The 26,386-nt window shown below is 43.4% G+C and overlaps 1 protein-coding gene and 1 non-coding gene across 2 annotated transcripts in view; one reads left to right on the top strand and one right to left on the bottom strand.

Annotated features, from left to right (window-relative positions):
- Positions 1-7,719, bottom strand: part of SIL1 (SIL1 nucleotide exchange factor) — a 239,619-nt gene extending 231,900 nt beyond the window's left edge. Inside the window, exon 1 of the mRNA XM_045075450.1 lies at positions 7,610-7,719. Coding sequence (XP_044931385.1) covers positions 7,610-7,697 — 88 coding nt within the window. The 5' untranslated portion in view covers positions 7,698-7,719. The remainder of the gene's footprint in view (positions 1-7,609) is intronic.
- An 8,174-nt stretch (positions 7,720-15,893) lies between these two features.
- LOC123390875 lies at positions 15,894-15,996 on the top strand. Its single transcript, XR_006605465.1, has one exon. It is a non-coding gene; the product is annotated as a U6 spliceosomal RNA (small nuclear RNA).
- The last annotated feature ends 10,390 nt before the right edge of the window (positions 15,997-26,386 follow it).

Raw genomic sequence — 26,386 nt, 5'->3', positions numbered from 1 at the left:
TAAGATGCAGAGTCTGGACTTAAGGCCTGGGTCGTGGACCTCCAGTTCATCCTTCCTCCCTCCCTCCCACAGATACTGAGCACCTGCCGGACACCAGTCCTTGAACCAGGGATTATAGGAATAAGAGAAAAAATTCTCACCCTCAGCAAACTTCCAGTCTAGAAAAGACCAGGACCAGGACTAGGGTGAGTCAAGTGAGTTATCAAGGACACAAAAGTGAAGGGTGTGTTCATTGTCACCTGTACAACTCTCTTTAAAAAAAACTTTTTTTAAGATTTTATTTATTTGAGAGAGATCACAAGCAGGCAGAGAGGCAGGCAAAGAGAGAGAGGGGAGGAAACAGACTCCCCACTGAGCAGGAAGCCCAACGACGTGGGGCTCGATCCCAGGACCCTGGGATCATGACCTGAGCCGAAGGCAGAGGCCTCAACCCACTGAGCCACCCAGGCGCCCTCAACTCTCTTTAAACTTAGAACCCTAGTCCTGGCCTATTACGAAGCATAATCACAACTGCAAAGTTACATGCTTTGTAACTGTTTCTCAACTTGAAACAGGTAAGAATTCTAAATCATGGATGTGAGGAAAGGGCATTCCAGGCAGGGAGGCGACTATAAGCAAAGGACAAAGCAGGGAGACAGCATGATCCCTGGTGGAAACTCTAAGCAGTTTGGTATTTTTGAGGCATACAAATCAGTGCAAGGTAGAGAATGGCAGAAGAGAGGCTAAAGAGATGGCCAAGATCCAGGTCATCAAAGGTGCTTTATATCATGCTAAGGAGTTTAGACTTTACCCTAAGGGTTTAAGCAGTGGAGTAACACATGCATAGTTATATTTTAGAATGATCCCTCTGGAATGTGGATGGCGGGGTGGAGTGGTGGGGGAAGGGGAGAAATAAGGCTGAAGGCAGAGAGATGAGTTAGGAGGCTGTAACAGCATCCAGGCAAGAGATGAAGAGAGTGTGCACTAGGGCAATGAGCAGTTGAAATGAAAAACAGGAAATGGATTTAAGAAGTATTTGAGATGTAAAATTGGCAGGACTTAGCAGTTGATTGAATGTGGAAGAAGAAAGTGTGGAAGGAATCAAGAATGAGGCCCCTCACCATTCACTTTCTCTCATGAACAACTGGAGTGCAAAGCGGTAATACCATCTTCCATCCTTTTCTCAATTCATTCATACATCTAATAATCTATCCATCCCTTTGGTTATTCATTCATCCATTTTTTGATTCATATATCCATATGTCCACCCATCTCTATATCCAGACTTGATCAAATTCTCGTAAGTGTCAAAGCATCTTGAGGAATGCCTGTAAATATATGATCCAGGAATTCCACTACTGGGTATTTACCCAAAGAAAATGAAAACACCAATTTGGAAAGATATATGCACCCCTCTGTTTACTGTAGTATTATTTACAATAACCAACATATGGAAGCAACCCAAGTGTTTATCTACAGATGAACGGATAAAGAAGATGTGAGATAGGTAGATAGATAGATAGATAGATATAGATATAAATATAGATATATACACACAGTAGAATATTACTCAAACATTTAAAAAAGAGTGAGGTCTTGCTATTTGCAATAACATGGATGGATTTATTTATTTATTTTTTAAGATTTTATTTATTTATTTATTTATTTATTTATTTATTTGGCAGACAGAGATCACAAGTAGGCAGAGAGGCAGGCAGAGAGAGAGGAAGAAGCAGGCTCCTTGCTGAGCAGAGAGCCCGATGCGGGGCTCCATCCCAGGATCGATGGGATGAGCCTGAGCCAAAGGCAGAGGCTTTAACCCACCGAGCCAACCAGGCGCCCCACATGGATGGATTTAGAGGGTTTAATGCTAAGTGAAATAAGTCAGAGACAGACAAACACCATAAGATTTTACTCATATGTGGAATTTAAGAAACAAAACACATGAACAAAGAACACAAAGAGACAAACAAAAAAATAAGACTCTTAAACACAAAGAACATATTGACGGTTGTCAAAGGGGAAGAGGGTGTGGGGATAGGTGAAATAGATGAATGGAATTAAGAGTACACTAGTCATGATGGACACAGAACAGTGTATAGAATTATTTAATCATTACATTGTACACCTGAAACTAATATAACACTATATGTTAATTATACTTGAATTTTTTAAAAAAAATATATGTATATAAAAGGCATAATACTTGGCCTTATTCATTTAGTCATTCATTCACTACACTTTTATTGATATCCTCCTGTGTGCCAGATACTATTCTAGGTAATCACGATTCAGTAGTGAATAAGCAAAAAGGTCCTATTAAGGACCTAATTTTCTAGTGGGAGATATAGATAGAATGCAAGGAAATAATGTAATTTCAGGGAGTGAAACTCTTTTGTTGTGGGGGAAAAAAAAAAAAACAACAGAGCTCCTTCGAAAAATGGCTGATTCTAGAGCTGGGGCAAGAAGATGCCTGGAGCATCTTCCAGTCTCAAAAAGAAAGTAAGGTCTCCAACAACAACCCAGTAATGGAAGTCTATTAAAGGGACATAGCTAAGTGAAAGAGCTCCCAATAACTGTAAGTGGAAAGATTTGAGCAACAAAATAAAGTTTATTGGATTATAACCCGAAGTGCAAAATAAGTAATTATGAGCCCATAGTGATATAAATTAATTGACTAAGTAAACAAATAAGTGGAGAAAGAGACAAGTCCCTTTCATAGGATTCCAAATAAATTATGTAAATTTATGTAAATACTCCATCTCCAAGGTTTCCTTAAATGTGGGCTGTACGTAGTGACTTCATTCCAAAGAATACAGTATAAAAGTAGTGCAGGGATGGTGGAAGAGTAACTTTATCGTCAACCGGGTGATCAGGGTTAACATCAATAGTGATAAGTCATGTCAATTGATAGGATAGAGTGAGAATGGCACTTCTATAGTCTTCCTTCCATAGAAAAGGGAAGAGGAAATCTAATCATAGGAAAAACCCAGACAAATCCCAATTGAGAGACATTCTACAAAATACCTGGCCAGTAATCTTTCAAAGTGTCAAGTTCATCAAAAACAAGGAAAGTTGGGCACCTGGCTCAGTGAGTTAAGCCTCTGCCTTTGGCTCAGTCCATGATCTTAGGATCCTGGGATCAAGACCCACATCAGGCTCTCTGCTCAGCAGGGAGCCTGCTTCCTCCTCTCTCTCTGCCTGCCTCTCTGCCTCCTTGTGATCTCTCTCTCTCTCTGTGTCAAGGATAAATAAAATTAAAAAAAAAAAAACAACAATAAGGAAAGTCTGAGAAATTGTGTCAGAGTTAAGAGGAGCCTAAGGAGACATGACAACTAAATAAAATGTGGCATTTGAACAAAAAAAGAACATTAGGTGAAAATATGAATCAAATATGGTCTTTCATTAATAATAATATATTAGAATTTGGCTCAACAGGCATGACAAATGCACCATACTAAAGTAAGATGCTGGGGGGAGAGACGGGGGCAGGAGGGGGACTGGGTGTGTGGCATAAGGCAATTCGGTAGTGGCTTTGCAGCTTTTCCATAAGTCTAAAAGTATCCTAAAATAAAAACTGACACTTGAAAGTGTTATCAATTGCCATGGAAGCCAAGTGGAGAAAGTGTTTCAAATGGAAGGGTGGGACCAAGTAGGTCAAATGCTGCTGAGACACAGAATAAATGACTACTGAAAACTGACAAATGAATTTGGCAAATGGCTTCTTATCCAAAGGAGGAGCTAAGAAAAGTGAGGAAGAAGGGGCACCTGGATGGCTTGTAGGTAGAGCATGTAATTCTTGATCTCAGGGTTTTAAGTTCAAGCCCCAAGTTGGGTGTTAAGAGTACATTTTTTAAAAAGTGAGGAAGAAAAGAACCACTTGCGTTGCTCTGGGAGTGGGGAGGTGGAGACCAGCTGGAATATAATCCTAAACCAGGCTGTCTGGGAATGGGGGATAAGAATGCTTCCAAAGAAAGATGAAAACTTAAGGTTGCCAACATCGAATACTTGTATCTACTGCCACTAGCCCAAATGGGCCAATTACTAAATCTTCATGCTGGAAAGATTATCACTAAACACAAAAATCTCTACGTGTCTTCCAGGGAAGTACACCTAAGCTTGCAAAGAGAAGGGCTAGCTGGCTAAAGGACCATCCCAGGATTTCATTTCTTCATTCATCAAGTATTTATAGAGGCCCTACTATGTGCCAGGTAGTCTAGGCTCTATGGAAACAGCAGAGAACAAAACAGACAAAACTGCCTATCCTTGGGAGTTGTGTCCTTGCACTTTCCTCTAGTCTTCTGTGCCCGGAGGCCATGAAACCATAGGGCAGAGCTGTTCCCTGATCTGTGCCATCACTCCCTGAGCCCTGGTAGGACAAATAAAACTCTCCCTTTCCAAATAAAGTAAAGAGATCAGAACCTTTGGCACAGGGTGAATTTTCCCCAGGGCCAAACCCAGGCTGAGAGCAGAGGCCCCACATCTGGAGTGCCATTAGTTTGGATGTCACTGCAATTATCATGTTGGCTGCAGACAAAGCCAAGTCACAATTGAGGACAGGATTTTAAATCATGACTTTCCAGAGTCTCATTAGGTAATTGATGCTGATCACATTGCTTAATGGGGACCCATAAAATGCTTGCTATTTATATTACAAAGGGCAGAGAAAAGGCTCAACTAACCAGATAATTGACGGATGATACGAGGAAGTAGGGTGAAGGGGTGAGAAGAGACAGGGAAACCTGGTGACGTTTCCCTGCCTCTGGATTTTAGCTTCTTAGTGGTGATGATTGTTCGGCTGGATTCAGAAAAGACTGTGCCCTGGTCTTCACAAAGCCCAGAGCTGCTCTTCCAGGAGCCAGGGACTGAGATAAGAATTGTGATTTAATAGGATTTTCTACAGCAGGCTAAATCGTTTGCTAAATGAGCAATTTCAATCATCCCTTCTCCATCCACTAGGAGGGAATTAAGCTCACTTCTCCAGTCTGTATCCCCACCTCCCATATCCTCATTCCCTCACCAGCTCTTAGTATGAAGGATGGTCTGTTTGAGATGCAGGAGGTACAGATTGTAGCAAGATACTTTGCATCCTGCTAAGTTCACCAATGATGAGGTTATAAGAGAGTTACAACCCATTTCCAGTCACGCATGCCCCAAAGCACCCACGGAGACCCAGGCACACCTTTCATACATCAGTGTCCCCAGAACTGAGATCCCAGGGCAGGCTAATTTCCCTACTACTCACCAAGAATGGGCTACAGCACTTCTAACTGCAGAAAAGGGAGGGAGAATGAGATTCATTTCTTTCCATTATTGAAACTTGGGGTTTTTCAGCAGGAACTTCCATTAAATCCCACAAATGAAGGCATATCAGCCATCCCCATAACTTCCAGTTATTTGGAAGAGACCTTAGGGAAAAAAATAATGATTTGGGGAAGGAAGAAGCTGTACTATTACCAACATGCGAACTAAAATTGGGTTAATGGAAGATGTGTCTGGTGAGGAAGAATTCAGTGTTCCCAAGATTCTGCCTCTTGATTGACCTGGGGTCTCCTCACATGTGGATTAGTTTTGCTTGTTCCATATGGTTGACCACTCATCTTCCTTAATTCTCTTCCTTTTCTTCCTCTCTTCTCTCTCTCTGCCTCCATCTCCCTCTCTCCTTTTCTGCTCTCCCACCCTTTTTCTTTCTCTTTCTCCCCTTGTAATGATTTTCCTCTCTCCTCTTGCATTGTAAATGATGGTGTGGTATTCCTACTAGCAGTGAGGGCTTTCTCTCCAAATTGATCTACAGATTCAACACAGTCTGTATGTTGTGAATTCCAATGTTTGGAAAACAGCTGTCTTTCTTGTATAAATTTACAAGCTGATCCTAAAAATCACATAAAAATGCAAGGGACCCAGAATAACCACAGCAATCCTGAAAAAAAAAAAAAAGAGAACAAATTTGGGAAGACCCACACTATCTGAACTGAAAATTTACCCAAATCTATAATAATCAAGATAGTGTGGTCCTGGCATAAGGAAAGACATGCAGACCAATGGCATAGACTGGAGACTTCAGAGTAAACCCTCACATTTACAGTCAGTTGATTTTATGTCAAGACAATTTGATGGTGAAAGGATAGTCTTTTCAACAAATGATGCTGGGACAACTACATATCCACATGGAAAAGAATGAACTTGGATCCCTTTCCTTATACCATACATAAAATGGATCATAGACTTACACAGCTAAAACTATAAAACTCCCAAAAGAAATTAGGAGTAAATCTTTCTGACTTTGGGTTACGGAAAGCCATCTTAGGTATGACAATAAAAGTACAAGTGATGGGGGGAAAAAAGCGAAGCTGTACCTTGTGCTTCAAGGGATTCCTTCAAGAAAGTGGAAGGAAAAACACAGAATGGGAGAGACTATATATCTGAAAATTATAAATCTGGTAAGGAGCTTGAATCTAGAATATATAAAGAACTCCATGGGGTGCCTGGGTGGCTCAGTTGGTTAAGTGTCTGCCTTGAGCCAGATCCTGGCATAGAGCCCCACATCGGGTACCCTGCTCAGTGGGGAATCTGCTTCTCCCTCTCCCTCTGCTCTTCCCCCATGCTCCTGCTCTCTCTCTCTCTCTGCAATAAATACATTAAATAAAATCTTTAAAAAAAATAAAGAGACTCTTAATAAGAGACTCTTAATCTTACATAAGAGACTGTTAATCTTACAAAACAAACTGAGGGTTGCTGGGGGGAGAGGGGGAGGGAGAGGGTGACTGAGTTATGGACATCGGGGAGGGTATGTGCTATGGTGAGTGCTGTGAAATGTATAAGCCTGATGATTCACAGACCTGTACCCCTGGGGCAAATAATACATTATATGTTAATAAAAATAATTAATAAAAAAATAAAGAAATCTACAATTCAGTAACAAAAACAAAAATAACCCAATTTTCAAATGGGCAAAGGATCTGAATAGATATTTCACTAAAGAAGATAGGCAACAAGCACATAAAAAGATGTTCAACATCTTTAGTCATCAGAGAAATGAAAAACAAAACCACAGTGAAATACTACTTCATACCACTAGAATGGCTATAATAAAAAAGATAACAACAATGTTGGACAGGTGTGGAGAAATTAGAACTCTGATGCACCTCTGGTGGGATTATAATACGCTACAGCTGCTTTGGAAAACAGTCTGGAATTTCCTCAAAAGGTTGAACATAGAGTTAACATATGGTCCAGCAATTCCACTCCTAGATATATACCCAAGGGAATGGAAAACAGGTGTTCATACAAAAATGTGTACATGAATGTTCATAGCAACATTATTCATAACAGCTAAAAAGGGGAAGTAATCCAAATTTCTGCCAATTGATAAATGGGTAATACAACATGGTCCTTCAGGGTATTTCCATACAATATCCACACAATGGAATACTATTATTCCATTTCATTAATGTTAATGGGATATTATTTGGCAATGAAAAAATGAAGTACTGATAAATGCTTCAACATGGATAAAATCTAACATTATGCTAAGTGAAAGAAGTCAGTCACAAAGGCCACATATTATATGCTTCCATTTATAGGAAATCCCCAAAGTAAGCAAATCTAAAGAGACAGAAAATAGACTTACAGTTGCCTACGGCTGAGGATGTCAAAAGGACATGGATAGTAACTCCAAATGGTATGGAGTTTCTTCTTCCAGTGATGAAAATGTTCATGGATTAATTGTGCTAATGGTTGCATGACTCTGTAAATATACCAAAAACCAGTGAATTGTGTACCTTGAATGGGTGAATTGTATGGAATATAAATTACATCTCAATAAAGATGTATACACACACACACACACACACACACATATGAATATATGAAGAAAAGCAACAGGAAACTCAAAAATTAACTAAAATCTGATGAAATCAGAGAGGGAGACAAACTATAAGAGACTCTTAACTATAGGAAACCAACTGAGGGTTGCTGGAGGGGAGATGGGTGGAGGGATGGGGTAACTGAGTGATGGGCGTTAAGAAGGGCAAATAATGTAATAAGCACTGAGTTTTAGATGCAACTGATGAATCACTAAACTCTACCTCTCAAACTAATATACTATATGTTAAATTTAAATTTAAAAAGATACCCAGAAAAATTAAAAATTCTATATGAAATAATTACAACTAAGAGGTCTCTTTTTGTATTTTCTTTTCTTTCCTTCCTTTTTTTTAAAGATTTCATTTATTTGTCAGAGAGTGAGCGAGAGAGAGCATAAGCAGGGGGAGGAACAGCAAGCAGAGAGAGAAGCAGACAATCTGCTGAGCAAGGAGCTCCATGTGGGACTCTATCCCAGGACCCTGGGATCATGACTTGATCTAAAGTCAGACGTTTAACTGGCTGAGTCATTCAGGAGCCCCCTCATTTTTGTATTTAAAAAAAAATAATAAAAGACTCGCAAAACAAATAAAAAAATTCTGAGAGCTTTGCTGGCAAATTTCAGTTCTGGCACCTGAGACACTGTGACCTTGGACAAGTTACTAAATTTCACCAAGCTCAGTTTTCTAATCTGTAAAAGTTTTCTCATCTAGGGCAGATCGTTGTGAGGATTAAATAAATTAACATGTAAAAATACCTGCCGCATAGTAAGTACTCAGTAAATGGATAATATGAAGAGTTGGGAATAGCAGTAACTAGAGAGTGAGAGAAGGATAAAAAAATAGTGTTTGTGGGCCAAGGCCACATCCTTACATTTATGTCTAACCTTTGGCTCTAGGGACATAAAGAAGTCCCTGAATTTGAGGAGCTGGAAGGCTAAGGGATCAGCATTCCTAAAGAAAAATAATCGCAATGAAGTGAGCCAGGTGCTATGACACAGTTGTAGACAGGCTGCTCAGGGTCAGAGACAAAGGCCTTCAAGGGGGAGGAGACTTTAAGAGTTGGCCAGATGGAAAAGGGACGAGTGGATCCTTGTCCCCTTCTCCACTGTAGGTTAGCAAAAAGATGTGAAGAACCCAACTGTGGGGAAACTGGAGAGAGCCAGCCCAGCTCAGGCAGAGGCAGAAGTCAAAAGAGCAGTTGTGGATTTATTCTTTATGGCCAGGATGGGCCATGAGGTGGAGGTTAGGGCCTGCCTCCCTGGCCTTCCAATAGGCAAGCTGAACCTTAAGAGCTCCTCCTCTGTCCCCTTATTCCTAGCTCCTCTCCACCCTTAAGCCTAGAGATTTTCTCCTTTTCCCTCCCATCAGCCCTCTTTTGGAGAACAGCCCGATGATCTGTGGGCAGAGCGTGACACCTCCATCACTCCTCCCTCTAGTGACTCATTCCCAAGACTGGGGGTGGCAGGAAGTGCCAGAACCCCAGAGTTGCATCCCCATCCGGATTTTGGCAGCTTAGAGACATCCTATCTTTTTCCCTCCTCCCCCCACCCCCGCCACCTCCCCCATTTCCAGCTCTGACTCTTGACATTTCTGCTTAAGAAACACCCACCTCCCCCAAAACTCCTCATGCCTTCCTATTGCCTATTCTGGTCCCCCAACTCCAGCCCCCATGGGGCTGCTGGGTTTCTAAGAGAAGCAGGTACAACCTAAACCTAGGGACCCTTTCCTGGGGGAAGTACCCAGGCAAGGTCTGTATCCCTATGGCCAGGCCTTTAAGGAACAGGGCCTATGATGTAGAAAGCATTCTAAGCAACACTTAAAACAACAACAAAATTATTTTACTACATGCTAAGCGCTTCACAAGCTTTGTTTCATTTATTCCTCATGACAACTAGATGAAAAGACTCTATTATCACTGCCATTTGGCAATTGAGAAAAGTAAGAGAGAAATCATTTGGGAAGTAGTAGAATGGGGATCAAACCCAGGACTCAGATATTGAGATCTGAACCACCAGGCTCTTCTGCCTGCCTCTTTGGGGACAGAGGACAGTGTAGGCCTCTCTGAGCATAGTCTCTGCACCATCTAGGGTAGCATGAGCATCCCTGAGGCTCTCAGTACAGATGTCCTAAGGTCTTGGGGGCTGAGGGCTTTGACCCTAGCTTCCTTCCTAGTTGCCCATGGCTCTTATGGACCTGCCACACTCTTTACTCCTGTGGTGTGAATGTGGTGGGCTATTCACAGGATTTTCATTCCTTTTGAGAGCTTAACTTCCTATTAAACTCAGGGCAAACATCAATGTGATTCTGGGGTGCCCAGGAGGTACATAGAAAGAGAGAAAAGAAGGAGCATTACTTGCAATCCCTATCAAAATACAATCATTTTTTTTTTCAAAGAAATGGAACAAATAATCCTAAAATTTATATGGAACCAGAAAAGACCTCAAATAGCCAGAGGAAAGTTGAAAAAGAAAGCCAAAGTTGGTGGCATCACAATTCCAGACATCAAGCTCTATTACAAAGCTGTCATCATCAAGACAGTATGGTACCGGCACAAAAACAGACACATAGATCAGTGGAACAGAATAGAGAGCCCAGAAATAGACCCTCAACTCTATGGTCAACTAAACTTCAACAAAGCAGGAAAAAGTGTCCAATGGAAAAAAGACAGTCTCTTCAACAAATGGTGTTGGGAAAACTAGACAGCCACATGCAGAAAAGGACCATTTCCTTACACCACACACAAAAATAGACTCCAAATGGATGAAGGACCTCAATGTAAAAAGGGAATCCATCAAAACCATTGAGGAGAGGGGCACCTGGGTGGCTCAGTGGGTTAAAGCCTCTGCCTTCGGCTCGGGTCATGATCTCAGGGTCCTGGGATCGAGCCCCGCATCAGGCTCTCTGCTCAGCGGGAGCCTGCTTCCTCCTCTCTCTCTGCCTGCCTCTCTGCCTCCTTGTGATCTCTGTCTGTCAAATAAATTAAAAAAAAAAAAATCTTTAAAAAAAAAAAATCATTGAGGAGAACACAGGCAGTAACCTCTTTGACCTCAGCAGCAGCAACTTCTTCCTAGAAACATTACCAAAGGCAAGGGAAGCAAGGGCAATTCACTTCATCAAGATCAAAAGCTTTTGCACAGGGGCGCCTGGGGGGCTCAGTGGGTTAAGGCCTCTGCCTTTGGCTCAGGTCATGATCCCAGGGTCCTGAGATCGAGCCCCATATCAAGCTCTCTGCTCAGCAGGGAGCCTGCTTCCTCCTCTCTCTCTGCCTGCCTCTCTGCCTACTTGTGATCTCTGTCTGTCAAATAAATAAATAAAATATTAAAAGAAAAAAAAAAAGCTTTTGCACAGCAAAGGAAACAGTCAACAAAACCAAAAGACAACTGACAGAATGGGAGAAAATATTTGCAAATGACATATCAGATAAAGGGCTAGTATCCAAAATCTATAAAGAACTTATCAAACTCAATACCCAAAGAACAAATAATCCAATCGAGAAATGGGCAGAGACATGAACAGACAGTTCTGCAAAGAAGACATCCAGATGGCCAACAGACACATGAAAAAGTGCTCCACAACACTCAGCATCAGGGAGACACAAATCAAAACCACAATGAGATACCACCTCACACCAGTCAGAATGGCTAAAATTAACAACTCAGGAAATGACAGATGCTGGTGAGGATGCAGAGAAAGGGGAACCCTCCTATACTGTTAGTGGGAATGCAAGCTGGTGCAGCCACTCTGGAAAACAGCATGGAGGTTCCTCACAAAGTTGAAAATAGAGCTACCTTATGACCCAGCAATCGCACTACTGGATATTTACACTAACGATACAAATGTAGTGATCCGAAGGGGCACATGCACCCAAATGTTTCTAGCAGCAATGTCTACAATAGCCAAACTATGGAAAGGGCTCAGATGTCCACCAACAGAAGAATGGATAAAGAAAATGTGGTATATATACACATTGGAATACTATGCAGCCATCAAAAGAAATGAAATCTTGCCTTTTGGAACGACGTGGATGGAACTAGATGCTATTATGCCTTGCGAAATAACTCAATCAGAGAAAGACAATTATCATATAATCTCCCTGATATGAAGAATGTGAGAGGCTATGTGGGGGTTTGGGGGTTAGGAGGGAAAAAAATGAAACAGGATGGGATCAGGAGGGAGACAAACCATAAGAGACTCTTCATCTCACAAAACAAACTGAGGGTTGCTGGACAGAGGGGGCTGGGGAGAGGGTGGTTATAGACATTGGGGAGGGTATGTGCTATGTATGGTGAGTGCTATGAAGTGTGCAAACCTGGTGCTTCATAGACCTGTACCTCTGGGGCTAATAATGCATTATACGTTAATAAAAAATTAAAAATTTTTAAAAATTAAAAAATAGTTAATAAAAAGAAAGAAAGAGCATTGCTTATAGGTTCAGGCAGCAAAAGGAGATTACAGCAAACCCAAGCTTGGGGTCAGCCCTACCTTGCAGACAAAGCAGACATCTGTCACAGGTAAGAGGCACAGAGATGGCCCACATGACAATAGAAATAATAATACTCTTGAATTATGTAGCACTTTAAAATTTCTCAGGCGCTTTACAAATGTTTGATCCTCCAGATGACCTCCTAGGACCCAAGGAGGAAGAAAGCATCTTTTATAAGCTGTCACCACCTGTTAAGTTTTCCCCCATAGGGGAAAGGCAGAAGACATGCAAGGCAGTGAGTGAGTTAACCAAACCCAAGCTCCTGTGGGTAATTGATAGTTTTTATGGTGTCTTTACCCTCAGACTCCTCAGATATCATATTTCCACTGGATTACCACATTTACATAACAGTGCAGGGTGAGAGACCCTGATAAATCTTCTCTGCATGGGGATGAATACAGTGGAAATGTACTTTGTTGACAGCAATTTGTTTTACTACACCCCTGCCCTTCAATTTAGGGAGGAAAGAGCAAGGCTATTGCCTTATGAAGGGAGGGTGGAAAGGAGAGAAAGGAGAAAGGGAGGGAGGAAGATGAGAGATCTGGAAACGGGATGAATGAGAGAGAAAGACACAGGGAGAAAGGTAGAGCTTTAGGCAAAGCGTTAGAAGGATGGAAGGTTGGAAGGATGAAAGGATGAAAGGAAGGCAGGATAATAGCAACGAAACTCTGTGCCAAGCACTGTGCTAAGCATTTCCCTGGATTAATTCTGCTAATCCTCACAGCAACCCAGTGAGGACAGTCCTGTTAATATCACCATTGTACAAATGACCATACCCCATCCTGTTACACCCGTTTTATTTTGCCACTATCTACAACGGGCTTCTTAACTCATTTATGTGCTCACTGCCTTGCTCACAGCTATATCCCCGGCACTTGGAGCAGTTTCCGACCTAAAGTAGGTTCTTAATAAGAATACTTGTTGAGGGGCGCCTGGGTGGCTCAGTGGGTTAAAGCCTCTGCCTTCAGTTCAGGTCATGGTCCCAGGCCCTGGGATAGAGCCCTGGCTCTCTGCTCAGAGGAAGGCCTGCCTCCCCCTCTCTCTGTGCCTGCCTCTCTGCCTACTTGTGATTTCTGCCTGTCAAATAAATAAATAAGGGGCGCCTGGGTGGCTCAGTGGGTTAAGCCACTGCCTTCGACTCGGGTCATTATCTCAGGGTCCTGGAATTGAGTCCCGCATCGGGATCTCTGCTCAGCAGGGAGCCTGCTTCCTCCTCCTCTCTCTCTCTGCCTGCCTCTCTGCCTACTTGTAATCTCTGTCTGTCAAATAAAATTTTAAAAATCTTTAATAAATAAATAAATAAAATATTTTTTTTAAAAAAAGAATACTTGTTGAAGGGATGAAGGGATGAGAAGCTACTGGGGAGTGAGCCCCACCCTGCCTCCCACCCAGGGTGATGTGACGGGGAGGATGGACGGAAGGCAGGTTCTGGAGGTTCTCTCTCTCTCTCTCTCTCTCTCTCTCTCTCCACAGACACAGAGGGAACTGTTATCAGCTGACAGAAGGAACCCATTATCTCCTCCATCCTTATCAGCTCTTTTCTTTTTTTTTTTTTTTTAAAGATTTTATTTATTTATTTGACAGAGAGAAATCACAAGTAGATGGAGAGGCAGGCAGAGAGAGAGAGAGAGGGAAGCAGGCTCCCTGCTGAGCAGAGAGCCCGATGCGGGACTCGATCTCAGGACCCAGAGATCATGACCTGAGCCGAAGGCAGCGGCTTAACCCACTGAGCCACCCAGGCGCCCCTCTTTTTTTTTTTTTTTTTTTAACCTCAGATCTTGTGTCCCTTCCTGTCCTCTCAATTTGGCATATGCTAATCATATCTTTGAGTTCTGTCTCACTCTCATTCTTGCTCTCTCTGCTTCCCTGCTTGCTTCTCTTTCCCATGCCTCTCTTGAGAGAGAGCTCATCCGACTAACTTGCAACTGGTGATTTCAGAGGCCAACTTCCCCTGTTGGAAGCCCAGTCTTGTACCAAAGCCTCCTCCCTGCAGAGGGCATTTCTTTCCACCTACAAAATGGACAGAGTTTTTTACAGGGTTTTTTGGACCCAGTGCTGGTGAGCCTATGAGGGAGGGGTCTCAGAACCACAGCACTGACCTTCCCCCATCCTGATCCACAGAGCCTTGCCAAAGCCTTGAGACCACCGGCATCCACTAGCCAAGAGAGAGCTATTTCTTCTCCCATGGTATACACTATTTAATGCAATTGCAGTAAATACAAATCAGAGGATTATAAGCCTCACTTTCCTTCTGTCTTTAGGGTTTGAAAACTCTTCAATCCATTAAATAGCAGTCCCTCTGCTGAAGGTATAAATGGCAAGACCATGGGATAAATGTACAAAGACCATGTCTCCACAGGGTTGGTAGAGTATCAGAGTGGCTGGGAATGTGGGCCTCAAGAATCAGATAACTTTGAATTTGGAATCTGGCTTCTGTATGAGTAGATTACAGCTGGCAAGTATGGAAGTTGGATGTCAAATGAGGCCTTTGGTACTTTCTCCAAATCAGGCTTTCCTCCTAGGCCCACCAGAGCCTCCCATACCAAATCAGTTACAGCACTTGGCCAGTCAAGTTTGGATTATTTCTTGCAACAATGTCCAACCCACCAGACTCTGAGCTCCTCAAGGTCAAGAACTCAGTTCTTTCTTTGTATCCCTACAGCCAGGCCACATGCTGGACATAAAAGAAGGGCATTGTATAGACCTTCATGTTCTTCCAGACAATGGAAGGTACTCATTTTCTTCCTCAAGGTACTGCTATTCCTTCAGACTTTGATATGTTTAGCACCTACTGCATGCCAAGCATTATCTCTCATCTGGATTAGGAAAAAGAGCCTTTTTCTGGGAGAACACTGAGTTCTTCCTCATCTGATACCCAACTTCAGCCCTTCTGATCTATAGGGTATGCACACAGCAGCCAGAATGATCCTTTTAAAACCATGTCTGTTCTGCTCAGAATTCTTCAATGGCTCCCCATTTCACTCAGCATAAAATCCAAACCCTTACTACTTTCTACAATGCCCTACATTATCTCCCTAACCCCCAGCCCGAAAACTTAATGACCTCATGCCCTACCATTCTCCACCTTGCTGTCTCTGGTAAGCCACTCTGGCTTCCTGACATACTTCTCAAACATTGCTGTGTACACTCCTGCCTCAGGCCCTTCCTGGCTGTCCCTGTGCCTACAAAGCTTTATCTTGACCTCTCCATAGCTTGTTCCCTTGCTTATTTCAAGTTTTGTTCAAGTGTCACTATATCAGGGAGGCCTTCCTTGACTCCCCCAGTGATTTTAAAATATGCCCACAAAATCTGATAATCCTCCCTTCAGTAGGTAGAACTCAGTTCTCCCCACCCCCTTGAGTTTTGGCTTGACTTAGTGTCTACTTCCTAAATAACAGAATATGGTAAAAGTAACAGCATGTGACTTCTAAGACAAGGTCATAAGAGGCTTTGTGATTGCCTTAGTCTGCTAATGAGAAAACATCAGAAAGATGCAAATTAAGGGGCACTCTACAAAATACCTGATCAGTACACTTCAAAGTTGTCAAGATTATGAAAAATATTGCCTGCTTCAGCAGCACACATACTAAAATTGGAACAATACAGAGAAGATTAGCGTGGCTGCTCCACAAGGAGGACATGCAAATTCACAAAGGGTTCCGTGTTTTTACCATCAGGGAAATGCAAATCAAAACTATGAGATACCACTTCACACCTGTCAAAATGACTAAAGTCAACAACACAAGACACAACGCGTGTTCGCAAGGATGTAGAGAAAGGAGAACCCTCTTTCAATTAGGAACGCAAACTGGTGCAGCCACTCTGGAAAACAGGATAGAGGTTCCTCAAAAAGTTAAAAACAGAACTACCCTAGGATCCAGCAATCTCATTACTGGGTATTAACCCAAAGAAAACAAAGACACCCGTTCAAAAGGATACATGCACCCCCATATGCATAGCAGCATTATTTATAATACTCAAATTATGGAAGCAGTGCACATCATCTGATGAAGGGATAAAGAAGATGTGGTATATATGATGGAATATTACCCAGCCATAAAAAAACCAATGAAATCTTCCCATTTGCAACAATGGGGACAGAGCTGGAGAGTATAATGCTATGTGAAATAAGTCCATCAGAGAAAGAGAAATACCATATGATTTCACTCAAATGTGGAATTTAGAGACAAACAAACACAAGCAAAGGGGAAAAAAGAGAGACACGTACAAACCAAAAAACAGACTCTTTATTCTAGAGAACAAACTGATGGTCACCAGAGGGGAGGTGGGTAGGGGATGGGTGAAATAGGTGATGGGGAGATTAAGAAGTGCACTTGTCATGATGAGCACTGGGTGATGTATGGAATTGTTGAATCACTGTACTGTACACCTGAGACTAAGATTACACTGTATGTTAACTAACTGGAATTACAATAAAAACCTAAAAAAAAGAGATTATGAAAAACAAAAAAAGAGTAGGAAACTATTGTTGATCAAAGGAGACTAAGGAAACATGATGACTAAACACAACGTGATCTCTCTCTCTTTTTTTTTGTTTTTAAAGATTTTATTTATCTGACAGAGAAAGAAATCACAAGTAGGCAGAGAGGCAGGCAGAGAGAGAGAGGGGAGGAAGCAGGCTCCCTGTGGAGCAGAGAGCCGGACGCGGGGCTCGATCCCAGGACCCCGGGATCATGACCTGAGCCGATCATGGCAGAGGCTTTAACCCACTGATCCACCCAGGCGTCCCCACAATGTGATCTCTTGAACAGGATTCTGGAACAGAAAAGACAGTGGGAAAAGCAGAGAAATCTGAATAAAGTCTGCAGTTTAGTTAACAGTAATATATCGATGTTCATCTCTTGACTTTGAGAAATCCACCACGGTTATATAAGATATTAATGTTAGAGGAAGCTGAGTGAAGTATGTAAGGGAACTCTGTACTATCTTTGTAAGTTGTCTGTAAATCTAATATTATTCATAAATAAAAAGTTTTTTTTTTTTAAAGCATTATGGGGTGCCTGAGTGGCTCAGTGGGTTAAAGCCTCTGCCTTCAGCTCAGGTCATGGTCCCGGGGTCCTGGGATCGAGCCCCCCATTGGGTTCTCTGCTCAGCAGAGAGCCTGCTCCCCTCTCTCTCTCTGCCTGCCTCTCTGCCTGTCGAATAAATAAATAAACTCTTAAAAAAATAAAAATTAAAAAATTAAAAAGGCATTGTGTCTTCCTTGTTTCTTTCTTTCTCAGACCATGCACATGCTGCCATATCATGAGGATACTCAAACAGCCCTGTGGGGAGGGCTACTCTTCATGAAGAGCAACTGAGGTGTCCAGCCAACAGCCATGAGAACGAACCACCCTGGAAGAGAATCTTCCAGCCCCAGTCAAGGTTTCAGGCAACTGCAGTCCTGTCTGACATTTTGACCGCAACATCAAGAAAGACCCTGAGCCTGAATGAGCCAGCTAAGCCACTTCTGAATTCCTGACCCTCAGAAACTGTGAGATGATAATTTATGACTGTTTTGGGCCTCTGAGTTTTGGAGTGAACTATATAAAATACCCTCCTTATAGTCACGCTCAACCCCCTTTCCAACCTCAACTTTCTTCATAGATCCCATCATGACACCACATGCCATGTTCGTTTATTTAACTTCTGTCCTGCACCCCGCCCCCTGCCACCAGAGAATGTGAGCCACATGAAGGAGAAACTTTGTTTAGTGCATGTCCCTTACACCTAGAACTGTGCTTGACACATAGTAAATGTTTGATAAGGGATAGTTGTAATTATTATTTTTCGATAACAGGGAGTTAGGTAAAAATCCTTTTCCTACCCTCACCCCGAGAGAAAAACAAAGCAAAACAAAATCCAGCCCTGGAGGACGGGGGCCAAAGTGGTTGACGTTGAGGCAATGTAGAACTAGGAAATGCAAGTAGAGATGAATCAGAAACTCTGAGATCTGACTGAGTTCTTCATCCACTGAGAGACCTCACACAAGTGTTTCTTCCTCCATCTGGGTCTCTGTTTCTCTAAATATAAAATTCAAAAGACTGGGAGGACCAGCAAGATCACCAAGATTCCTTTCAGGTCTAACAGCTGATGATTCTAAAGGTGGCCTGGGAGGAGGTACAGGAACTCAATTCCGGAGATGGAGGAAAGGAAAGGAGTGAAGAATATGTTTCATCCTCACAGGGACCAGGCAGAATCTGCCTACCTTCATGCTGTTCTCACCTCCTGGAAACCCTTTCCCATCTAATAATCTAGTCCTTTGCCAAAGCCCAGCTCCCTGTCTCTGCAAGGCCCGCAGGCTCCCATAGGCCTTAGCACGTCTTCATAACACAGTTCCCACACTGAATTATAATTGAACCTTTTTAAACCTGGGGTCTTAGCTCCTAAAAGGAGTCAGTCAGTCCCAGGTCACTACTCTCAGGCTTGCAATTCCCTCCTAGGGAATCGAGACCCTAAAAGAAGGAAGGAAAGAGAAAACAGGGGAGGGGGTGGAAGACCAGACATATGCTGGGACTCCCTCAAGCCTCTGCCCTTTCTCTCCTCTCCTCCAGTCTTGGCTTCCCCACCAAGAGAAGCATGCACATCAGCCTGCCTGCCCTCTGCCTTACCTAAATAGGAGGCCAAATGCCGTTTATGTGAGCCATATTAACTTTCCCCTGCTCCTCCCTCCCTTAGTCCTCTACCCCTTCCCCATGATATACACATCCTGGGTCCCTTCCCAACATCTGTTCCAGGAAGCTTACACTTCCTAATATTTGGTATGAAGACAGGTTTGAGGGTTGTTTTGTTTTTTTTTTTTTCCCCTCCACTACAGTTCATGGAAGGTCTTGAAGAATTTGCTCTGCTCCGGGAATCACAAGAGGTAGGATCCCGTTCCGTTTATAAAGTGAGGTTGGGAGCCACGAGAGAAGAGGCAGGAGAGGTAGGCAGGAATCAGCCTTTGTGACAGATTTTGTCCCATAATCCATGGAAGCCACTGAAGAATTCTGCACAGATTGGAACTCACTCCCCTTCCACTTAGCCCTCCTTACTTGCATCCCTCCCTATCTCTCTAATGCCCTCCCACCCCATCCCATTTGTCTTCTACCAGAATATTCATAACAGCAAAGGTTTATTGAGAACCTATATTATGTAAGTTTCCTGTTCACATTATCTCATTTCCACCTTTCAGCACTGATGAGGTAGGTGTTATTGTCCCCACTTCAAGTAAGCAAACTGACTCCAGTGAGTGATTTGCCCTGTTGGAAACTAAGGAGAAAGCAGAGCCCAATTTCTTAATCATTACACTAATTGGTCTCTGCGTTCTGACTTTTTGCAAATCTCTTCTTTGGGGGAAATGTCTTCTTTGGGGGAGATGCCTGTAAGGAGGTCTTTTGAGGTCAGGAGATAGAACTAAGAGGAGCAAGTGCAGAACCAGACTATTCTGGAACTGGAATTTCCAGGTTCTGAAGGGACCTATCTCATGCAGTCTTGCTCTTCTCTGCTTGGCAGGAAGTGTCCCCTATTCTCCCTATGCTCTGTCTTGATCCACTTGCTTACTCCAGTTCCCATACTCTCCTTCACCTTTTTATATACAGTTTGCCCTCATCTTTCAGGTTCTGGGTGCTACATTTGTTCTGAAAATGCCTGGATGGACCAGAACCCTCTGGAACTTCTGCAGATAATTCAAGTGTCTGGAGAGGATACCCACCTTGTCCTCCCCAACTCTAATAAAAGTGTCTGGCTTGACCCTGGGCTTTCAAGACTCTTCAGCAAAGGTTAGTTCCTTTTTACTTCCTGCCAAATTTTTAAAATCTTTCCACGTGCTTTTTCACTCTCTGGAATGCCTGCATTCTTTCCACCCCAAGTTTTTCTGCAAGGAAACCCCCAGTTATCCTCAGACTTGGCTCAAACATGATCTCCATCCAGGGATGTCATCACTCAGGGATGTCATCACTCAGGTTATCATTTCTTGTCTGGACTGTTGCCTCACTCTAGCCCTAAGCCACCCAGTGCCCGCACTGCACCCGGAGTAACCTCTCTAAAATCCAAACTTGATCTTATCACTTCCCTTCTTAAAACTTGCAAATGGTTTCCCATGCCCTGAAGGTAAACTTATAACTCAACATGGTTTGGGTGCTTTTTCTACCCTGCTCCCACCCACTTGTCTTGCTTCATGTCTTCCAGCCCTGCCCACCATCCTACTGGTACTCAAGGCAGATTTCCTGACACTTCTGCTCAGTTCCTTGAAAACTGTCTGTTCTCTCTTCACTACATAATGTTCCCTTGGCTGGAACTTTTTTTCCCTCCTTCTCCCTTGGCTGACTTCTATTAACCTTTCAGGTAGTTCTCAGCTTGGACTCCCTTCAACACAGAGCCTTCCAGGACCCCCCTGATAATGAAGCAAGATGCCTCAGCTTTCTGCCCCCACTGCCCATGATTTCCCCTAGGACAGCATCTATCTGGTTTATTACTTACTACCTATCTGTCTGCTCATATGTTTCCCACAACCACCTGGGGGCCGACCTTCTTCCCATAGTACTAGTAGGCCCTCCATGAACAACCGCTGGGGAGTGAACAAAGCCTTCACTATCTTTACAGTGTGGACTTAGGTACCCACTGTCATTTCTGCCACCGCCACCTCATGGTTACTTTTCTAGATTATGGATGATTGCTTCCCTATGTGCTCTCTCTCCTGATGGATGGGGATGGCACCTTGAATGTACTTCGGTGTCTAATGGAGAGGTCAACATTCACCTTCCATACATCTTCTATTTGTTCTTATTTGTAACAAAATTTTATTGAATAACTACTATATACTAGATACTTTGGATACAGCAGTGAGCAAGGTAGCTGACATGCTGCCTTCAAGCTCGTGTTCTATTGGTATATATGGGTGCCTAGTGAACAGGAGGTTCAGTAGATCTCAGTTCTATTGGGAAGCCCCTGAGGGCTTTCCTGTCTACAACTACCAAGCAAGGAGCACAGCCTCTGGGGACCCCTGGACCTCCCTCCGTCCAGGTCTCCATGGGACTAGCCATTCAGCAGCAACGGGAAGCAGGAGGGAGGGAGGAGAGTGGACAATGGTGTTGTAGCCCAGTGCCTAAAACCACTTCACCCAGCAAGGTTGACAACTGGCTTTTTTCTTTACCCTGAAATCAAGAAACAAAGACATCCACAGGGGGGAAGGCATAAATGGATAGGAATGACTGAGGAGAAAGGAAAGAGAGGGAAAGTGGAACACAGAGTCAGAAGAGGAGTCAGAAACATATGGACAGGGAAGGAGACAGAGGCAGATACAGAAATCCTGAAGGACTAACTAACCCTGCCCCTATCATTTGGGTCACTGGGGGGTGGAGAGGAAGGTGTTGGAAAAGATTCAGTTTTGACCTCTTGGGATTCCTTAGATGATCCCTCAAATTATCTCTGGCCCCATCTGACCCAGGAGGCTTCTGCCAGGGACCTGCCAGCCCCCAAGCCAGGATATACTTCATGCGACCCTCATGAGTAAGGACAGGCAGTGATGGAAAAACGCAACTGCTCTGGGAACAGCAGTCCCTGGTTTTCATCTTTTTCAGAAAAGATCACAGAAAAGTCCCTGTGTTCACCATCTGTTTCCTAACTGGGGACTCCAGCCTCTGTTCTCTGAGATACTGGCCTAACAATATTCCAATCTACAGGCACAGCACAGAAACTCCTCTGAGCTGGGAGCTGGGGAGGCAGTCCCCATTCCCAGGAGCCCCCAGATGCCAAGCACGAGCCTGAGTTGCTAATCGTGCCCTGTTCTTGCCAGCAGCCTCAGCAGCTCGCTACTGAGGCTGTGATGCCATCTGCTGCTCAATTTAGGAAACTGGCTGACTCTGACTGCACAGCCGAGGCCAATCAGGGCAGTAGTGGGGAAGGGGGCCCGCCTGGGTCTCAGAAGAGCCATGTCTTTGTCTCAGAGGACAAACCCAGTACTGGGCGTCAGAGGCAGAACAAATGCTCTGTTCCCTGTCGTCATTCTCCAAAGACAGGCAGAATGCCTCTCTTTTACAGGAAGGTACCTCAGGTTTCTGGAGGGATGGGTAGGTTGGCTCTGCCCTTCACCAAAGTCCAGTGTTGTTTCCAGATGAAATTGCCCAGAGGGGTCCCAGACTGCCTTTGAAGTTCCACAGCTCTCCTCAAAATTGTTTTTGTGTGTTTGTTTGTTTCTTTGCAGGTTTAAGTAAGATTATTCCAAGTTGGGGCGCCTGGGTGGCTCAGTGGATTAAAGCCTCTGCCTTCAGCTCAGGTCATGATCTCAGGGTCCTGGGATCAAGCCCTGAATCAGACTCTCTGATGTGCAGGGAGCCTGCTTCTCCCCACTCCCCGCACCCACCTGCCTCTCTGCCTACTTGTGATCTCTCTCTGTCAAATAAATAAATAAAATCTTTAAAAAAAAAAAAGATTATTTCAAGTTATATTAATTGGGTAAATGAAATAATGAGGCCAGGACTAGAGAAAGTGGGGCTTTGAAGAAATAAGCACACTCAAGCTGAATTGAAATAAAACCTTCAGACTCTCAGTGGGTTTCTGACGTTCCTGATGTTTTGTCCCTTTTCAGGCCTCAACCCAGGTAGGGTTGTGAGCTCCAGTGTTATAGGACCCACATGAATGCCAGGCACGTATTTTTGATATTTGTTCAGCTAAGGGTTAGTGTGAGGATATTTCCTGCAAACCAGCTGAGGGGGCCAACCTCTGAGGTGATCCCCATCTCTTGAAATTCACCCTCTTTTAGTCCCCCTCCCTCAAAGTACAAGGGTTAAACTCTGTGGCCAATATAGTATGACAGAAGTAATGGTATGTTATTTCCAAGATTAGATTATAAAAGAATCTGTGGCTCCCTTCTTCATGTCCCTCTCTCCCTCCCTCTGTGTCTGCCTCTGCCTAGCTCCCTCATCACTTACTCTGAAGGAGGCCAGTTGCCATGTTGTGAGCAGCCCTATGAAGAGGCTCCTGTGGTAAGAAACTAAGGCTTTCTGTGAACAGCCACATGAGTGAGACTCAAGCAGATCCTCTTAGGAAGACTTCAGATGACTTCAGTCCTGGCACGAAGGCTGCCTACAAGCTCATGAGTGACCCTGAGCCAGCTCAGCTGAATTACTCCCATTTCTTTACCCTCAGAAACTGAGATAAATGTTCAAAGTTGGGGGTAACTTGTTATGTTGCCACATAATAAATCTGTCATCTGGTATTATTGTTATAATATCATGGCATATCATCTGCATTATATCACTTAATTTCCTTATAATATTTAATATGTGGGCCCTACCCCCTTTTAAATTCATCTCCTTCTACCCAACCCTCCCCCCCACTCAGCCTCACCCAAGGCTCACTTGTGCTTCACTCCAGCCCATCGAATTTGCTCTTCTCTCTGGAGCCCCCAGCCAGCTACCCCTAAATCTCTGGAAGGTCTCAGTCACTCTCGGTCATTCCCCTATCTCCTTGAGGTCTGTATTTATATGCAGCCTTTTCAGTGTAGCTTTCCTTGACCCTCTGCACACCTGAACTGCAGCTCCCACATGTACCTATTCTTTTCCCCATTTTTATCCTTAGCCTTTATGATTATATAACACAGATAATAAGATACATTTTACATATTTATCTTACAATTTCTTTTTTAAAAGATTTTATGTATTTATTTGAGAGAGAGCGAGAGCACAAGCAGGGGGAGAGGCAGAAGGAGAGGGAGAAACGGAGTTCCTGGGCTCGACCCCAGGACCTAAGATCATGACCTGAGCTGAAAGCAGACGCTTAACCAACTGAGACACCCTGGTGCCCTATTTTATAATTTCTATCTCTCCCCTTGTACATAAGCTCCATGAAGGCCATCATTTGTGTTTTTGTCTATTTTGGTCACTGCTCTAGCCCTAGCACCTGGACTAGTGATTAGTGATGTACATAAAAAATGTGCGTTACATATTCAGTTGAATGGGGGGGAAAATGTCATAATTCATCAATTATAGCATATATATCTCCTAGATGCCATACCATATATCACATGCCACACTGTGATGTCATATGTATATTGTATATATATATTTTTAAGATTTTTATTTATTTATTTGACAGAGATCACAAGTAGGCATAGAGGCAGGCGGGGGCAGGGGGAAACAGGCTCCCCGTCGAGCACAGAGCCCACTATGGGGGTGAACCTCCTGTGAGGCTGGATCCCAGGACCCTGGGATAATGACCTGAGCCAAAGGCAGAAGCTTTAACCCACTGAGCCACCCAGGCATCCTGGTATATTGTATTTAAATGCAGTATAAGGTAGTGCAGAGAGTCTAGAGCTATAAATAACAAGACCTACCTTTGTTACTTACTGGCTAGCTATGTTACTATAAGAGAGGCACATATCACTCTCTGAGCCTCAGTTTTACTGATCTGTAAAGTGAGATTATTATAACCTCCCTGTCCTACCTATAGTGTAGGTGTAGAAATCAAATAATGAATGTTACAGTATTCTTTTAAATCTAACATATATGCTTTGAAATGTTTTCCTAAGGCCATGCCATGTGTCTCAGGATATACTCTTTGGGGCTGGGGAAGATTAAAAGGTCAAAGAGGTTTGGGAAAGTTGGGTTCAATGACTCCTCTTGAACATTCACAACCTTTGGCATATGAAAGGCTCTGAAAATCCCCTAGGAAAGCTCTTTTCCTAAAGCACTTGACTAAACTTGGTCTTGATCTCTACAAATACACACAGAGCAGCGCCCTGGGTTGTCAAGATGGTCTTGCAGGAAGGAAGTCTAAAGTTTCTGAAACAGAAATCCTGGTGGACTAGGCAATGAGAATCAACAGCTGAAATGGAGATTAGGAGGAGGGAGGAGGAGGAGAACAAGAAAAAGGAGGAGGGAGGGAAAGGGAGAACAAAGGAAAGGAAGAAGAAAGAAAAATGGTGGTGAAGGGAGAAAAGGACAACTAAACTCCTCCCTATTGAAAAGATCTCTACAGAAAAAGACAACCTGAAATTTCCCAGGGCTGGAGGGTGGGGGAGGAATCCAAGAATCCTGATGCTGCCCACAGAGCCCAGCTTATTCCTTTGAGCATCGCCTCTGCCAGTTTCCGCAGTTGGAGCTCAGGCTTCCTTTTCAGCTTCTAGAAACCTCTGATTGTAGAGATTTCTTCTGTATCAGGGAGGAATCAAGTAAACCAAATCAGCAGCTTCTCAATTTAGTGTACTTTTTAAGTGCCTGAAATGACAGTTGCCATTTTTCCTTTCCTCCTGAGCAATAGCCTACCTGGCTGCATTCATCTCTCCCTAGCATTCCTGGCTAGGAAAGGGGAGAGGAGCTGTGGTTTCTCCTCCAAGACTCCCAACGCTAAGCGCTAAGCGGGAGAGGAAGAGGTGGGCGGGTTTGTTCTTGAACTCCAGATAGGCCTGCCCCAGGCCAGTCCACACACTAACAGAAAAGGATGCATCTCTCTCTGGTATCCCCTCACACTTTCAGCCCTCATGGCTAGGAAGTCCTTTGTTACATCTCATTTCAGTCTTTAACCTATAACTTCATTTTTTACTGCCTTTCCTTTACCCCAGAAGAAGGGAGCAATTTGCCTGTCCTAAGTTGCATATACAGAGCAACTTTAACTAATTAATATGGTTAAAACCCATCTCTCTGTGCATATGATTGATGAATATTATTCGAGGAACCCCATTTCCTACCAACTGGAAGACTGGGCTCTTCTTCTTCTTTTTTTTTTTTTTTTTTTTTCAACTGTGTGATTCAAAGTGGGAATAGGAAAGTCATGAGAAAGGAAGTAACATAGGAAAAGCACCTGCCTCGTCCCTTATACACGACATTTCATTCCATCTTCACAACCACCGAAAATGTAGAGATTATAATTCCCATTTTATAGGCAAAGGTACTGACGTCCAGAGGTCAAAGAGCTGACATGCAAAGTGGTGGAGTTAGAATCTCACCAACATCCGACTCCCAAATACATGTTCTCTTTACCCAGGGGGCTTGACTATGTCACACAGAAACCTGGACCTTTGGTTTCTTTCCATTGTTTGTGATATATTAGGTTTATTCCCTAACATGCTGGGATTCTGGCA

Source organism: Mustela putorius, unplaced genomic scaffold, assembly GCF_011764305.1.
Source record: "Mustela putorius furo isolate JIRA1106 unplaced genomic scaffold, ASM1176430v1.1 tig00000145_pilon_pilon_pilon, whole genome shotgun sequence".
NCBI lineage: Eukaryota > Metazoa > Chordata > Mammalia > Carnivora > Mustelidae > Mustela > Mustela putorius.
Note: the sequence above shows the minus strand (reverse complement) of the source record. Positions and strands in the feature narration are given on the sequence as shown.